The sequence below is a fragment of the Lissotriton helveticus genome, chromosome 4_1 (genome assembly GCF_964261635.1).
Source record: "Lissotriton helveticus chromosome 4_1, aLisHel1.1, whole genome shotgun sequence".
NCBI classification, from domain to species: Eukaryota; Metazoa; Chordata; class Amphibia; order Caudata; family Salamandridae; genus Lissotriton; species Lissotriton helveticus.
In genome coordinates this window covers 62,528,247-62,547,146 of record NC_136063.1, presented here as the reverse complement: position 1 = coordinate 62,547,146, position 18,900 = coordinate 62,528,247, and the positions used below count along the sequence as shown (strand labels likewise).

General features: G+C 42.6%; 1 protein-coding gene across 2 annotated transcripts in view; it reads left to right on the top strand.

Moving 5' to 3' along the window:
• Window positions 1-18,900, top strand: part of LOC144828316 (uromodulin-like) — a 597,246-nt gene that overhangs the window by 537,164 nt on the left and 41,182 nt on the right. For both annotated transcript variants that reach the window (XM_078686406.1, XM_078686405.1), the window contains exon 9: window positions 11,707-11,866. In XM_078686406.1, the coding sequence (XP_078542532.1) occupies window positions 11,707-11,866 (160 nt within the window). The remainder of the gene's footprint in view (window positions 1-11,706; window positions 11,867-18,900) is intronic.

The following is an 18,900-nucleotide window of genomic DNA, read 5'->3' as shown; positions in this document are numbered from 1 at the left end:
CCGGCGTCGAGGGAGGTCACCCCTCCGCCGACGTCATCCAGACGACGACCGGCGTCGAGAAGTGTGACTCCTCCGCCGTCGTCAAAGAAACGGCGTTCGTCGTCGAGGACCAAGACCCCTCCGCCGTCGACAGGGAAAAGTCGATCGGCATCGAGGAGGCAGTCTCCGTCGGTGTCTCGTCAGCTCTTGGCGTCGAGGGTGCCCAATACCCCTCCGCCGTCGTCGCACAGACATTCGACGTCGAGGCAGAAAACTCCGTCGACGGCTGATCATCACCGTTCGACGTCGAGAGAAAGACCTCCGTCGACGACTGGACATCGTCACTCGACGTCGAGGCAGAGAACTCCGTCGACGTCGAGAGAAAGACTTCCGTCGACGACTGGACATGGTCGTTCGACGTCGAGGGAGAGACTTCCGTCGACGACTGGGCATCGTCGTTCGACGTCGAGAGAGAGAGCTCCGTCGACGGCCGGTACTCGCCGTTCGACGTCGAGACAGGGAACTCCGTCGGCGGCTGATCATCGCCGCTCGACGTCGAGAGACCATACATCCTCGCATAGACAATCAAAGACAAGATTGTTTGATCCGCCGACTCCCCGAAAGCACTCGACGACGAGGGAAGATCGCTCGACGTCGAGGTGTTCGGATGTGGTTATGGTAACGGAGTCAGCTTCCCGTCATTTCACTTCAAGGTCCTCTGGCTCCTCAACTGCGTCTTCGAAATCCATAAGTCCTGTGCGCAAATCTCCTGAGCGTCGGACAGATCCATGGGCGGATAAAGTAAGACTGTCACCTAGATAGTACAGATCTTTGGATCATTGGAGAGATTCTGGGGCTGCAAAACGTATGCAGGACTATGCCAGCTCACAGCACAGGTCTCCTCTTCAGGATCTGGTAGAGGAGATGGACAAGCATAGCCCTCCCAGGCGCAAATCTCCGGTGAGAACACCAACCAGATCTCCCAGAAGGCCCCGATCTCCCAGAAAAGAACCGGAGGATCGAGTCAGGTCTCGCTCTCCTAGACGGGAAGAGCGTTCGAAGAGATCAAAAGAGAGGAGGCACAGTGTTCACCGTAGACGTCGACGAACTCCGTCTACTTCATCTACCTCTTCTGCCAAGTCCTCCAAGAGGGACTACTCCCCTACGTTGACGGACAGTCCTACGTCCAGATCCTCCCCAGTGGATGACATTGGCACGTATCTGGATGTCTTGCAAAGAGGAGCTCAGAAGCTGAACATTGAAATGTCTGTCCCTCAGGTTACAACGACAGTCGTTTTTGAGACTTTACACAAAAAAGCGATCTCCCGTCCTCTACTGCCATTAGTCCCGGGGATTATGGATCCTGTCAAGGAGGTATTCCTAACTCCGGCGGCTATCAGAGCGGTGCCAGCCCGCATTCAGAAGAAATACAAACCGGCCTCTTCTGACCCGGTTTTTGTAAGATCTGACCCTCCAGCAGACTCTGTAATTGTGGCAGCAGCGAGGAAGACACACGCAGTTGCCGGTTCTTCTTCACTCCCACCAGACAAGGACAGCAAGACTCAAGACTCCTGGGGTCGCAAAGTTTGCAACTCAGCTGCTTCGACTCTTAAGGTTTCTAGTGCGGCTGCGCTTCTGGGTCGATACGACAGATCCTTATGGGACTCTATAGAAAGGTTCAAAGCCAAGCTGCCAAAAGAGGACCAGCAGGATTTTGAAGAGACCGTGACGGAAGGATGTCTGGTGGCGAATCAGATGATAAGCACGGCTGCGGATGGTGCTGTCCTTGCGGCGCATTCCTATTCCCATGGGGTTTGTGCCAGGAGGTCGGCATGGCCAGGAGGTGGACCTGCAAGATGCGTACTTTCACATCCCTATTGCTCTACAACATCGCAAGTACTTGAGGTTTGTCGTAGGGAACAAACACTATCAGTACACAGTGCTACCCTTCGGTCTCAAGTCCGCACCACGAGTCTTCACCAAATGCATGGCAGTGGTGGCGGCTTTTCTTCACAAGAAGGGGCTCTTCATCTACCCATACCTGGACGACTGGCTCCTAAAAGGTCCATCTCCAGTGCAGGTAAAACACGATCTACATCTGTGTCTACTCCAGTTGCACAGGCTCGGCCTCCATGTGAATCTGGAGAAATCAGTCCAGCGGCCTACACAGTCAATTCACTACCTAGGCTCCGTTCTGGACACAAAAGTGGGAAAAGCGTTTCCTTCGGAGGAGAGACTTTTTTCCATGAACCAGAAATGTGGCATCCTGCTAGAATCTCGGCTTCCAACAGCCCGACAAGTAGCATCCCTGCTGGGTTCCATGGCATCCTGCATCTTTCTCATCCCAAACGCCAGGCTGAGAATGCGTCCTCTACAGCAGGCTCTGGAGGATCAATGGGACCAGGCGACAGGTCTTTGGGAGGATCGCATCAAGCTCTCCCAAGCGACGAAAGATGCCATCAAATGGTGGACACGGAGAAAGAATTTGATGGTGGGGGTTCGGTTTCACCAGCCTCTTCCAACCCAGTCGATAGTGACGGATGCCTCTCTGTAAGGTTGGGGGGCGCACATGGGTCCGCTTCAAATTCAAGGCCAGTGGTCTGCGCAGGAGCAGACATACCACATCAATATGCTGGAACTCAGAGCGGTATTCCTGGCTCTCAAAGCTTTTTTCCCAGCGATAGAGTCCAACTCAGTCCTAGTTCAGACGGACAATACGACCACCATGTTCTATCTGAACAAAAAAGGAGGCACAAGGTCTCGCCCTCTGTCTCGAGAGGCTCAGGCAATCTGGTTTTGGCTCCTCTCTCGAGGCCTTACGGTAGTGGCAGTACACCTTCCAGGCGAGTTGAACGTAAAAGCAGACGCACTCAGCAGGCACTTCGAAGATCAGCCAGACTGGGTGCTAAACGACGAAGTAGTAGAAGAGTTTTTTCGTTGCTGGGGTCGTCCAACCATAGATTTGTTTGCAGACGACGAAAACTCCAAATGCCACGCCTTCGCGTCCAGGTTCCACCGGCCAGGGACTCAGGGGAATGCTCTACTGATGGATTGGTCAGGGACATTCGCTTACGCGTTTCCTCCCCTGGCTCTGATTCCGAGAGTAGTTTCCAAGCTCTGCAGGTCGAACATGGAAATGATCCTGATAGCTCCGGATTGGCCGCGGCAGTGGTGGTACCCGGATCTTCTTTATCTGTCTGTGTGTCCACACAGACGACTCCCTTGCAGGCCGGACCTGTTGAGCAAGATGAACGGGAGGATAATGCACCCCAACCTCCCTTCACTGAACCTAACAGCATGGCTCCTGAGGTCCTGCAATACGGACATTTGAACTTGCCTCCTGAGTGCATGAACATTTTAAGAGAGGCTAAGAGACCTTCCACTAGAGCGTCCTATGCGTTCAAGTGGAAGAGGTTTTTCTTATGGTGTAGGGATCATCACCTTGATCCGACTAAAGGACAGGAGGACGTCATCTTGCCATACCTCCTTTCCCTAGCGACTGCTGGTTTAAAATACGCTTCTATTAGGGTGCATTTGTCAGCCATAGTAGCATACAGAAAATCACCTGATCAGGTTTCTTTCTTTCAGGTTCCAGTGGTTAAGGACTTCCTCCAGGGGTTGAAAAAAGTGTATCCCCCTGTGCGAAGTCCTTCTCCTCCATGGGAATTGAACCTGGTTCTATCCAGGTTAATGTCACCGCCTTTTGAGCCCATCCACAAGGCCTCTTTGCAACATCTCTCTTGGAAGGCGGCCTTTTTGGTGGCTATTACCTCTGCTCGCAGAGTCAGCGAGATCCAAGCTCTCTGTGCGAAAGAACCTTATACTGTCTTTCATCACAATAGGGTAGTCCTACGGGCTCATCCAGCTTTCTTGCCTAAAGTCATTTCTGATTTTCATATAAATCAGTCCATTTCCCTCCCTTCGTTTTTTCCAAATCCTACGACCCCAGCCGAGCGGTCACTTCACTCCTTAGATCTTAAGAGAGTGCTCAAGTTCTATTTGGAAATGACCAAAGGGATTAGAAAAACGGATCAACTGTTTGTGAACTATGGTTCAATGCGAACAGGTTTTCCAGCGGCCAAGAGGTCCATCGCGAGATGGATTGTCTCTTGCATTAAATTGGCTTATCAGCTTGCAGGCAAGCCTTTGTTGCAGTCACCCAAAGCGCATTCCACCAGAGGGAAGGCCGCTACAGTAGCCTTCTTGCACGACATTCCAATGTCTGAGATTTGCAAGGCTGCGACTTGGAAATCAGTTCATACCTTTACGAGACATTACTGTCTCGGGTCTGATTCCAGGGCCGATACTCAAGTAGGACAAGCCTCTCTGAGGAATCTATTTGGGTAGCCTACGGCCTGTACAAGCTTAGTAGTTACTAGGCTTCATATGGTTGTTACTGTATTGTTACTCCTTTGCCCGCAGGGAGATGAGGTGAGGCTTGCTATTCTATTCTAATGCTTATGACTATTGATGAGGATCCCCTGGAAGAGAAGGATTAGTTACTTACCTGTATTCCTAGTTCTCTTCCAGGGGTATCCTCATCAAAGTCATAAGCAACCCTCCCGCCTCCCCGGGCAAAGGACATTCTTTAATAAGGAGATATTGTTAACCTATTTGTTACTGGGTTTATTTTCAGTCTCCGAAAAGAACAACTGACCTAACTGTCACCCCTGAGGCATGATGGGATACTGGGGGTCATGGGTGCCTTAAAGGCACGGTGTCAGTTTATTGCTATGCAGCTACAGGTTAGCTTTTCAGTCTTTTTAGACTGTGTGTTTGCAATGCAGCCTGGGAGCTTTCTATGCTTCCAGTGAGGTATGAGAATTTCTACTGCTTTCTGAGCATTAAAACACTTTCTGAAACAAACCTTGTGTTGTTTTCTCAGGTTTCTAATACTTATTACTCATGTATGGTGGAAATTCTTTGCAGCATATTTCAGCTCTGTTCTTTATTTGGCTGCTATTGCATGTTTTTTTATATATATGTATGTATATATATTATATATGAGTGTATATATATATGTGGGGCACATATAATATAGTGTTTCCGGGGTCCTGCACATGGGCGGGAATATTCTAATGCTTATGACTTTGATGAGGATACCCCTGGAGGAGAACTAGGATTACAGGTAAGTAACTAATCCATATGGCATTCTACTCCCCTCTCCCTAGCTCCGGTGCAGAATTATGATGCAGAGCACCACACATGCACCTTTGTACCACAGTACAAAGGAGTCTGCATGAGTCTAGCATAATCTTTGTACTGGAAGGATAGCTTTCCAGTACAAAATACTTTTGCTTAGACTGGCTTTAGAACTTTTCTTATTTTGTATGTGTGCAGTACAGTGCAGCATTTTCTCCTTTGAATGCCTGCTTTTAAGTGGCATTAATTTATGCACAAAACCATACCTACGATTGTTGGTAGATAGGACTTTGCATGACAAACTATGGTTGGTAGCGCCGGAACTCCCATGTATTACACATGGGACCCCTTCTTGACACAGAGGAACTCACAGCAGTACTTTGCAGTGGTTTGCATTCCTTTTTCTTTCTTTTTACAAATCAACGCAAATACCAATTTGCCTTGTATGTAATTCTCCAAAAAGGTTTTGCCATAGGGTCTGTGTCAAAAAAGTAATGCAAACCTCACACAAAGCCTTAGAAAGTCTCGACTTATATATGTAGTTTACCATCCATACTGTACATTCACATCAAGGGTTTAGCCAATTAGTTACTTGATACAGAAGTTTGAATTTAGTTATGGAGTATCAACCTGGTGTAAGAAATGCAGTTGCCAACTGTTTACCATGTGTACCTCTCCAGGATGTTGATACTTAGGACAGTAGCTTGGATGAAGACATGAATTTATATGTATATAATGAAAGTGCTGCTGAAAAGAGTGGGAAAGATGTCTAGGTGAAATAGCAACTTCAGTAAAAGTAGAAAGCTATGTGATGGAGGGCTGGCCTAAGAAACATGTTTTAAAAATCAATCTCAAATCCTTTTTGGAGATTCAGAATGCACTTTATGAAAGGAAACTCTGCAGGGGTGAAAAACAGATATTACTTTTCTCACTGAGATGTTAAATTATAGATTTAGCTCATGAGGGCAACATAAGAAGTCTCATCAAGAATCGAGTCACATTACTGGTGGCCAGGGCTGTATGTTGAAAAGTAAGGTTGGGATAACATCTGATGTAACTGTAGATAAAAGTAATTTATAAAATACCTCTTTCCTCCATGAGGTTCCTGCCAAACCATAGGCCAAGATGGCCATGGATATTGTGAGTCTAGTACAGGATCAATAAGATTGGTGGTGGAAACTTCTGATTTCTCAACAATCACACTGGCACATCTAGTTAAAAGGCATTATGAAAAGCAGGACATGAGGAAGGCTCAAGTGGCAGTGGAAAGAGAGAGAAGTGCAGATTTCATACTTGAAACTAACCAAGTTTTTAGGCAGAGACAAGAGAGAGAGTGTGTGTATGTGAGTGCTTCTGTCTATGTCAGCACATAGAGGTCCATGGTAAAATCTGACAGACACTTCACCATACCTAACTGAAAACACTTGACCCAACTGTTTAGTACAGCCTACATGTTTTAGGGGGGTGTATCACCCCAAACACCTCCTATCTACCTGAAGTTATGCTCCTGGTCAAGCATCTGCTAAGGGATTGGATGGTATATTTATACTAGTGATGGGGGATTGTACACAAGGCTGTGAACTGTTCTTCTATGAATGAACTAATTGAGTTTTATGAGACCTTCATGAAAAAAGGATTCCTGACATATGGACCACGGACCCCAGTCAATATCTGATGAAATGACATTTATTTTACAGACATTAAAAATGATGCATCATAAAACAGCACCATAGTGTCCTAGGTTCAATGAATTAGATGAACTTGTTAACTGTATGGTTAAAGAGTATCTATAGATGGTCTGAGTCAATGCTTACAGTGAATGGGATGATTTGCTAAATATGGTATAGAATTACACACTTCCCCCATGCTTTGACTGTTATATACCCTTTTGTATGCCTTAGAGTAAGGGAACCTAGTACTAAACTGCATCACCATTGGGTTAATAATAATTGGTAAGTGCACGTGGATAAGGACGACATAATTAAAAAAGGCAACAGAAATATAAAAGGAAGCATGGTAAACTGTAAAGTGTTAGGATGAACAACTGAAGAGTAGGGGATGTGGTTCAAGTTCAATGGTCTAAGCTTAATGGTAGCAAAGGTACAGAATCTTAAAGAAGTGCACCGAAATGAATAAAAAAGTGTAAAACCTGTTTTATTACTAGATCATGGGCAGGACTAGAGTAAATTTGCAAAGAATATTGTCTTATTCAGAAAGCTGTTGTGCTCTCCTCAGTAATGTTCTATAACTTTTAGTGTATTATGCGCCTGTGAGATACTTGAGGTGGAGTGACTTTTTTTTGCCTTAAATCTCAATAAACTCAATTTAATTTTGACAGAAACTCTGACTCTTTTTTTAATGCCCAGTAATGGGAAACCAAGCAAAATCATTTTTTCAATAAATGATGGAAACCAGAGTTAGTCCATCAATGAGAAGTCATTCTCAAACCAACCGAATATCTTATTTCAAGAACACACTCACACTAGGTTGTAGATCCAATGTAAGTCTCTATACATCCAGTTTTTTATGTATAATAAATGTTTTTTCGTCACATGTACAATACAGATTTATTTACAAAGACATAACAAAAATATACATACAAACAATACATTTATATATCTGAAAACAAAACAGAATCCTTGGGACCCTAATAATGGTAGTGCTGCGAAACAAACTTAGAAGAACAGAAAATATACAGTTAGCAGTTCACATTAATCAAGATAACCCTTGTGTCAACACCTCTCAGGGCATATGTCCTTACACCCTATTGCACGATTGACAGGTGTTACAATTATTTCTGTTCACACATAGTTCAAATAGTAAAGGGCTTCTTTTTATAATGGGAAACAGCTGGAGAATTCCAGGTCCAGCCATATACGTCCTTACATTATGAAGAACACATGGTATCTGTATCTAGAGGATGAAAAGAGAATTATCAAGGACAAAAGCTCATTCATTCTTGTGTAGGCTTCATCATGGGGCCTCTCCTTAACCCCTTAAATGCGCCCGTCGGCCAATGGCCGTCGCAAGCACTACCTCGGTAGTGCTGTGCACGTCCGTTGGCCGACGGGGCCCTGCCCTCTCAATCGAACGCCAGCACCGTGACGAAATCGCTGCCACAGTAAACGGGTTAAGTTAAACCCCTTGCAGATGATTGTGGTGTGGGGTAGGACTCCCCACTGTGTTCAGGGGAATACTTATGAGATGGTATATGTCATGGTGGTGCTATGTCAGCAGGTAACCCATATACAAAGAAAAATAGCTGATCAGACCAATCTTCACCATTTCCATCCAATCTCCACCATTCCTACACTGGCAAAACTCTTGGAGAAATGTGTTCACATCCAACTTTGTAGATATATTGAACAATTCCAACTTCTTGACAAATTCCAATCCGGCTTCAAGCAAGGTCATACCACGGAATCTGCTCTTATTCATATTGTGGTTGAAGCACTATGCATGCTGGACCTAAAGAAATCATGCCTTTTGGTCCTACTTGACCTTTTGTCAGCATTTGAAACAGACAAACCTGATACTCTCATCGGTCTACTGGAGCACATGATGGGGTTATCAGGGATGGTGCTTAACTGGTTTTCTTCTTTTCTACACAATAGATCTCAAAAGCTGAAGGTCCAACCCCTCTCCGCTCACCAGGGCTTACATAAGCTTTAGGAGGAGGTCATCGTGTGCTACCCTCTTTTTTATAATTCCTCATGCCCTCGGGACCTGGCCCACTCAGGGACTAAACAGTTTAGTAGCAGGGAAGTCTGTGCTTCTTTTTTAAATTATTTTTCAGCAGAAGCCGTGGATCTAGCATGATTACAACTGAAAAATAAATGTAAAACATTTTTTTTTCCCTATGCAGGGTCTCCAAGAGGCCTAGGGGGGTCAGGGTATTCCTACCCTACCCCCTTCTCTTTTTTAACTGTTTATTTTGAGTCCCAAGATGGCTCCCAGCACTTCCTGTTTCAAGTGTTGGCAGCCAATCACATTTCAGCATGGGCACTGTTGGATCCTCGGAGGATCCACATCCCTATATTTACAAATTCTCATTCCTTTTAATATCTCAAACTCTACTGAATGGATTTACACCAAATAACAGAAAGGATTCTTTCTGGACCAAGAGCTACCTTTATGCCAAATTTGGTGTCATTCTGTCCAGCTGTTAGGGCTGCAGTCGCGACTAAAATCTCTATGTGAATTAACCTCGGAAAAACACTTTTTTGACCCCCCTTTTCTAGGCCCCCGCTTGATGGACCACCTTGAAACTCTCCATGCACAACAAGAATCATGGTATACTTTTATGAAGATTCGTCAACCAGCATCAAAGATATAGGCAAATAAACATGGCCCTAACTATAAATACCTACCGGCAACTAGAGAGAGAAAGAAAGATTTTACTTTGTACTATATGAAGTCCATATATACATGTATAGAACAATAGTTCGAAACTCCGTCTTTCACATGTTGCTATACATAAAGATAATTTATTTCTGTATCTTGTATATTTCTTTCTTAATTTTTTGGGAAATGTTTTTTTTTAATGTGTTTACTTACATTTGTTTATTTTTATTTGATATGTTTTATATATGTTTTTGTGTGTGTATTTGTGCATAAGTATATATAATTATTTATGTATATATATATTATGCTTAGCATGTATTTAGGTCACTGAATAGTTCACATATAAGCTATTTACGGGTCTATGTTTTAGTTTATTTTATCTATCACAGTATGTGATGTTATATAGGTTATTTGATTATATGCTGTTTTATTTTATCTATCACAAGGTGTATATATGATCATAATGTTAGTATCCATAGGTGCTTCAGTTTTGAAATATTAGGGAAAATATAAAACAAAAATAAAGAACATTTTAAATAAACAAACTAATATTAAAAAAAACATTTCCCCCCAAAATAATGAAAAAAATTAAAAAGATACAGAAATAAATTATCTTTCTGCACAGTAGCATGTGAAAGTTGGAGTTTCTAACCATTCATATCATATAGTACAACATTATATCTCTTTATTAGTTTCCATATACATGTATATCTTTATATATAGTTATGTATCTATATATTCATTGCTTTACTCCTATTGTAGGAAAAAAAACGTCAACTATTTCCAATTCATTACTCTATGTCTCACCCAATACCTCTTTCAATATAGCCTCTAGCTCCACTCTCTGCCTTATCCCAAACCTCATTGTACTAATATGATCTCCCTAGTAACTAACTCTTTGTAGACTCAACCCTTATCCATCCACCCATTGACTCATCCCAAACCTCATTTTACTAATATGATCTTCCAAAAAGCACTTTTTAGACTCTCCCTTTCTCTATCCCTCCTTTATCTTAGTCAATCCCACAAACAAACTCACATGTCCACTGCTAAAATTAAAAACATAAAAAATCCCTTTACCAACCCACCACCAATCCATTTTGGGTTCCAGAGTAGCAAGCTGCTTGCTGAAAAGCACGTCAACATCGTATCAGGGGTAGTAAGCGTCATATAAATAACATTTTAATTGCAATTATATTCATAACGTTTTTATTTCAAGTAACTTGTTGGCTATTCCTATTGTGGTGAATGCATGGATGAGGGATTTGTGGTACGATATGGATTGTGATAGTGCATATACAATATGTAGCTGTGAGCATGCTAACTCAGTGCAATTGGTTCCAACAGGTTGAATGCTTTACTACTACAGGACTCAACCAGCAGTGATAGAATAAAGCTATCATGCTCACTGTAAAGTGTGGTATAATGTGAAACTGTACATCAGTACCTCTATCAATGACTGACTACACAATACCATGCATGCTATTTATAAGTCCTGAAGAAGTAAAAAATTAAGTTTCTAAACACATGTTGGCTTCTGGTTCTTTTGTGCTATTGAAGTGGAACAAGAGAAGTCGGAAGTTCATTTTGTTTTATAAATGATCCAGAAGCAATCAAGCTCATATTCAAGTATTTTCAAAAAGATGGAAAAACAAACACATCCAGGGAACTGATTACTTTGTTAAACCTAAGTTTTGTCTTTATAACAAGAACTGTATTCACACATTTGTAAAATAAAGAAATCTCACCCATCGCCATTGTAAGGCACTGATGGACACATTGAGGGCCCAATCCACAGAGGTAAAAACTTGGATTTAAGTTTAAGTGTAATACTTTTTGGAATCCACAAATGTAAATGACTAATAGTAACTTTACTACTGGCAACTTTATTACTGGTAACTTTACTTGCAATAAAGTTACTATTAGTAGCTTAGCTTTGTGAATACTAAAAACTAGTAAACGTAAGTCTAAGTTTACTACTTTTTGGTATTCACAAAGGTAATTTACAACCAGTAACTTTACTACTAGTAGGTTTAGAACTACTATTAACGTTATAGGCTTACTAGTAGAAAAGTTAGTAGTAGTAACTTTCCTTTATGAATACCAAATAGTAGTAGACTTAGACTTAAGTGTTAATTTGCTTTTGTGAATCAGGCCCTGCAAGTCGGTTGCCTTTAGGAGGCACTGTGCCTTTATATGCTGATATTGAAACCTAGACTCACAATGCTTTTCTCTTTGCAGCTGTGCAATGACACAAACCATGAATGTACAGGTAGTAGAGAATGGCCAGTCACTGCAAGTCATGTTTGAGATCGAGGCATTCATCTTTAATGGCCAGCCTGATATCTATATGTGGTGTGATGTGTCCCTTTGCCCGAAGGATCCATCAACTACCTGCCAGGTAAGTCATGAGGATTGATGCAGACAAAGAATCTAAATAACTTTTTAAACATGCAGATGTATGAGCCCTGCTAGGAGCAGGTGTGAGCACAGTCACAGTGAGTTACTGTCATGAACAGTGAAGAGCAGGTGCTAGTGCAGCGAGACACTTGAACATGCAGGTGGAATCTTCATCTAGATTACATACCACTAACCTTTATGACTACGATTCCTCCTTCTTCATCCCAGTGTTGTAGTTCTATCTAGGACCTGATTTATGCCCTTGTGTGGTTATAATAAATAATATCCTCATAAAGGCATAGGAATCATATACATATTAGTCGTAGCCCAGGCCGTCCACATTAAGCAAGGCTACTTCCCCGGACCATAGAGAGTACAACGAGTTCTCTAAACAAACCAAACCTCCAGCAACCTGTGAAATCCCCATGGCTTTTGTTTTGATTTGTCATTTTGGAAGAACACTTAAGCCCCCTGGTTACAGAACTAGTTAACCTATCACTCACTTCAGGCACTGTCCCCAAGGAATGGAAGCGAGCACTCGTCAGACCAACCAGAAAAAATACCACCATACCTTGGTCTGACTTGAGTAATTTAAGGCCCATCTCTCTGCTACCTTTCCTGGGGAAAGTTATAGAAAAACATATTAACAAACACCTGTCCAGCCACATTGAACAAGTGCAAGCCCTTGATGAATCCCAATCAGGATTCCGCCCCAGATATAGCACTGAATCCACCTTGCTGTCTGTCACCGATGACCTCCATGCCTACCAGGATAAGGGTTTCTCTGTCATACTTGTTCTGTTAGATCTATCGGCAGCGTTCGACACCGTGTCACATTCCATCTTGACTCAACGGTTGTCGAACGCTGGCCTGAAGAACAAAGCCCTAGATTGGATAAGGAGTTTCCTAACAGATCGCACCCAGACAGTCACCATGGGTGCATTTCGCTCAGCGGAAACTGAGATCTCTAAGGGGGTGCCACAAGGCTCATGCCTGAGCCCGACGCTCTTCAATATCTACGTGGCACCCCTGGCAGGAGTGCTGCGTAGATACGGGTTTGTTCCCGTATCCTACGCAGATGACACACAGCTCCTGTTTCCGTTTAGAACTCTTTCCGCTGAGGTTAGGAACTCCTTCTCATCTGGCATGGAGGAAGTGGCCAATTGGATGTCCAACAACTACCTCCAATGTAACGTCAGCAAGACGGAGATCATGCTGTTTGGGGAAGCTAAGATACTTTGGACCCCTGATTGGTGGCCAACAGAGCTGGGAGCAGTCCCTGAACCCAAACAGGTCGTGAAGAATCTTGGAATTCGACTTGATCACGACCTGTCCTTAAAACAACATGTCACCTACATTTCAGGGATATGCTTCCACACCATTGGTTTACTCCGAAAAAATTTTCCACTCTTACCCAACTCAACAAGAAAGATCCTGGTTCAGGCACTTATCCTGAGCCGGATTGATTACTGTAATGGGTTGTTACTCTCAGTCAATGAAGGGCTATTGGATAAATTGCAGGTTGTGCAGAACACGGCGGCTCGCCTGGTCCTGAATGCCCCCCCAAGAACTGCATCCAAACCCCTCTTTAAGCAATTACATTGGCTTAATGTTAGACAAAGGGCAAAATTTAAGATATGCTGCCTAATCCACAAATGCTTGAATGGACTAGGACCCGCCTACCTGGAAAGGAAATTTAGACCATATGTCCCTTTACGGTCCCTTAGATCAAGCAACAACTTTCTTCTTGTGGTGCCGCATATCAAAAAAGTTAGACATGGAGGAAGAGCCCTGTCAACTATGGGCCCCAAGATGTGGAACAAGCTTCCGTTGGCCCTAAGGTTATGCAAAGAGCATTTAACCTTCCGAAAACAGCTAAAAACTATTCTGTTTAAAAACGAAATTTAATCGTCTTCCACTGTGTAGTTGCTAATTTATTGGGCATGAAGCGCAGAGATACTCCTTACGGAGTGATTCTAGCGCTATATAAACTAATAAATAAATAATAATAATAGAACTCCTGTGAGCACTGCAAGAACGGCCAGTTCTTAGTGACATCTTTATTGACGTCTTATGTCCCACCTTACGTCAAACCCGGCACCTTTCAGGTATAAATATACCAACGTTGCCTTAAGCAAACACACGGTGGTGGTTTTGGAGCAGAGCGGATATCTACCTGCCCGAAAGCCCAGCTGATCCGAGAGCCCACGGACGCCGCCCCTCCTTTTGACGCACTGAGAGAGACGCTGTCTTTTCTCCTGCCGAGAAATCCAGCTCCAGTGTTCTCAGCCGCCTTCGCGGGCTGCTGGGATATCGAGTCCTGAAAGAGAGATACCAGACCTCCTGCTTTCTATTACCAAGGTACGGAGCTGACTAAACCCTTAAAGAGAATTCTTGATTCAGATTCTTGGCAAAACCAACTTAACTTAAACTGCTACTTACTTACTCCTTCCCACGTATTAGGCTTAGGTCAGGTACACCGGGGTAGGCGCATTTAGAAGCACCAGTTGAGTACGTTAGTCAATGTATATATGTATGTATATATTTTATCCATTTTAAAGTGTCTTATGGCTAAGAAACCATATCAATGCTTTTACAGTATTATTTCATAATACTCCTTTTACTGTACGCACTTTACTTTATATTAAGTATTGCAATTATGGCAATTAATTTCTCCTGCATGAGAAAGAAGACTGTTTAATAAATAACACCTTTTATTGAAAACGCCCATCTCTCTTTTGTCTGCACTCTGGTGAAACTAAGAATACACAATTGACTGAGTGAAATAGCTGTCTATTGTTTTCACATGACTCTAGAGATACACTCTTATTCTGAGGGAGCAAAGTTGTCATGTTTTATGGTTGTCAGAAGCTAATCCCTTCTTGTCTATCCAGGGAGGTTAAACTCCTCCTCGTTTATTCGAGAAAGTTTCTAGTGACCTCTGAGCTAGCTGGCAAATCTTAAGTCTAATATAGTCAGTAGAGACCTAGATAACCTCAGTCCTACGTCTACACTACTGTTTATATTATTCCAATGTGCAGAGCCTATTGGGAATATAGGAACTACACTACACCAGTACTTACTAAATAATTATCCTCCAGCCGCCAATGGTCACCACTTCCCAAGCTCTTTTTCATTTTCATGGATGACGCCCGCTATCCTCCTATAAACCCCTACTGCCTCTTTCTTGTGTAAATGTTAGGTCTCAGCTAGACGAATCATTCACTGTCTCTTCAAGACCTTTAGCTTTCTAACAGTGGACTTACCACTTGGCTTCACTGTCACTCTCATTTGCTTACTTTTTATTGGTATCTCGCAGTAGTCTTGATTCCTTTTCATGTGTTTATCTCTTCCTTGGAGCATTGATGCATTATTTGTGTCCTTCCACAGCTCACTTTTAGAGAGTCTTTTTCAGTTGGATTCATCTTATATTCCTCCCAGCCCTTTGCCTTCCCACACTTATTCCTGTTGCTTGCTCCCACCCATCCTGGTTCACAAAGCCCTCTATCAGATTGTTGATGGAGGTTTGAAGATAGGAAGGAATGTTGGTAGGCTTATGACTACTGAGACAAGGAAGAAAGATTACAGGTAAATATTCTAAATATTACCTCCACATCTCCTTCCTTTTACATTATTTACACGTTGAGGATATGCCCAAGCAGTATGTCATATTCACAGTCTGACAGAAACACCACACAGGACACACTACCAAGACAAAACCATCCCTGAGTGCAGAAAAAAAACTATTCTATGATTACTACACTGCATTAAAACAAAGACATGTTATGATAAGTTCAAAATCAACCTTAAAAAATGCCTGCATTACAAGGAAACCATAATTTCAAAACATAATTGAATTCACTGAATTTCATGTGAGAAACCAGAGAACAGCCCAAGTGGAAGTCTAAAGATGTCTCCAAACATGAGAAGAATACATCTCCTCTAGAACACATCTATATTGAACATAGAGGTCCTTTGTTCAAATAGTAAGAAATCAAAAATAGTGTGAACTTACAAGTAGATACAAAAAGGATACAGCCTCTCTTAGTTGATCAAAACATAATATTTAGATCTGACATCAATCATCCCCAGCTGCACCAACAGAAAATATTCATATAACCTCAAGAGTATAAATCTCAGACCTTGACTCTGAAGAGACATTGACATTCAGACTGGGATGAGAATTCCTTAGTCTCAAGTAACAGTCAAAATAACACCACACAATATTTATAATCCACAAACAAAAACAAATCTGCCCTTATACAATCTTAACTATAGATGGGAAATAGAGATGGTTTCATTCTCCATACTCCTTGATGTTGAGCATGCTACCAAGACGAAACTCATTGTAGACAGGAATGTTGCTGGGTCTCCTAAAGAAGGTAACTCTAAAAAGAGAAAACAGCATTAGTACATCCAAGGAAGGGGAAAAACGTAAACCTTTGTCCTCAAGTAGGTAAAACCTTACAAAACACAAGAGCTGTCTGCAGACCAAAAAAGACTTAAGGTTGCTTAATCTTACCAACTGATGATACACATCAGGATTCTGCCATCCTGCCACTAGATGTCACTCAAGACATGGCTTATCGACGGAGACAAGCACCCTCAGTGCCAAGATAACCTTAGGGATGACAGTGCTGTGCTATACAAATACTGGTTGACTGACTCACAAGGATCCTTTGAGAATCAGGCCTTGCATTAATATAGGAAAGAATTCACATCTCCATTTAGTATACTTCATTTCCCCCCACCTCCCAGCCCAGGTTTGTGTCTCAGTTCCCTGATGCATTATGGTTCTTGTGGTTCCCTCTTGCAGGCCCTTCATAGATCATGGCCTGGTGGCTCTTCCCTATTCTCTAACTTGGTTCCTGGATCCTATGGTTATTCTGACCCCTTTATATTTGCACTGTGGCCAATTCTCTATATCTGTCCCAATCCATACTCTGTTTGAGGTTTTCCTATTCCTTGTCTTGTGTCTCCTGGTTTCCCAGGCCTTCCCTTCATTGGTGGCTCCTTGATTCCCTACACCTGGTTAAATCCTTTCTCCTGGCTTTCTCCCTGCACCTGTGCTCCTCCTTGGAGCCTCCAACTATTTCAGCCCTGTGAATGCAGATTTGTGTGACTTGCAATTGATTTCTGCACGTCCTTGTGTTCTGTTGTGTTCCTGCTGCTAGTACAGGCTTGTTCTTTGATTCAGTATCCTTTTCACTGTACCCAATTCCTTTTTATTGCTATTCGTATCTGTTTTTTGTCCCTTGATTTCCTTCATCTTTGTTCCTGTGTTAGCCATTGATCATAGTCTCCTGTCTGCACTCTTCTTGATTTGCTCTGTTACATGCCGACTCCCTGCCTCGTGTTCTATGTTCCTGTTTTTCTACATACTTCTGGTGTGTCTTTTGTGAGTGTACATCTTTCCTAGCCTTGTTATCAGTACTTCAGTCCTGTCTGTATGCAGAATTGCTTGAAAAATCCTTTTCTTGCTCAGCAATGATTTCTTGCAAGTTAAGGGTACTGCAATGGGTTGTTCTTTTGCCCCTGTAACAGCAATACTCTTGCATTATTTTGTGTTTTACTCTTATTGTTTTGTTATGAACTGGAATCCCAAGAAGTCGGTGGTGAGTCGTATGGAGGTGGCGCCTCAGAGAAATACACAATACGTTTATTTGTTCATACTAGGGAGGAAATGAGGTGCTAATGGGGCAGGGAAAACCACCCCACTCCTTAAAATGTAGTCAAAGACAACATAGTAATAAACAAAACACCCTCAAGCACACGCTAATAAACAATATTAATAATAAAACAAAAAAATGTAACAGTTGTCTTTTTTATTTGATCTTTATTTTGGAATTCTCTTGTTTGGTTGCTGAAATCTTTTAGCCTCATAAGCCAACACGTGTTTCGTTGCTCACAGGGAAATATCCTTCACCTTTGGCAGGGCGATTTTCTCTTTCAAAATTTGCCCATGGTTAACTATTTAGCCAGCCAACGGTGTTCATATGCAGACACACCAGGGAGATCTGAGATGTCATGTAGTATGGCCAGCTGGGACATTTCATTACTTTTTAATGCATCACACTTTAACAAAAATCTTGTTCCGTTTTATTTTGTCAGTTTAACTTTCCTACTCATCACCCAGATGCTTTATTTGCTGATGCCATGATAGATCTCTCATCTAGCCTTATTCTTGCATCCTTCCATCCTCGATCCCTACTCCTGTTCAGTGTTAGTGATTTTAAGAATGCCCAGGGATGTGTAGGTGAGAAGGAGTTACCTACACTCAATAGCACTCTTTCGGGGTGGGGAGGGTCTGTAACTGCAGATTCCTTACCTTTCATATCCCCCAAGACTAGATCAGGAATGTTTTCCAGCAGTTCCTCCTGCTTACCAACAGGTAGACTCAAGGAGCTCCCTTCATATCCCTTCCGGAAGTAACACCAGAGAGCCGTATATTGGTGCCACACCTACACGCTGACTTAATTATGTGATCTTTAGAGATTCCTAAAAGTTTCCTCTGAAGAACGTTGAAGAAGTAAGGCATTGAGAAATGAGGTGTTAAATAAAGTGTCGAAAAGAGAGGAAAGTTACTTACCTACAATTCTAGTTCTCCAAGGGCATCATAAAAACCATAAGCCCTGAATAAATATACCTGTATACAGATGAACAAAGCTCTTTTTGCGAAAAGTGCACTTTACACAGAAGAAAGACTGTCTACGTAGCATGTAAGGAGGTTGCAATTGGCCAACATGCTTTTCACTTTGAAAAGGAAGTGATCAAAAACAAAATACTCCCTATTCTTTATAAAAGGAAGAAGGAAGGAGATGGAGTGCAATGGTAGCAGATAGACTGCCCTAGAAATGGAAGTAAAACTGGTGCTATGCCTGGAAGGGCCTCACCCTTCCACCTCTGTACCATCATCCCCCACGGTGATAGTTAGGTCAGTTAATTTTTATGAACCCAAGAGGATTCTAGGTGGAAGAGTCCAGAGAGCTGCATAGTACAGCAAGTCCATCCCACTAGAAAAAGACAGACTAGAGA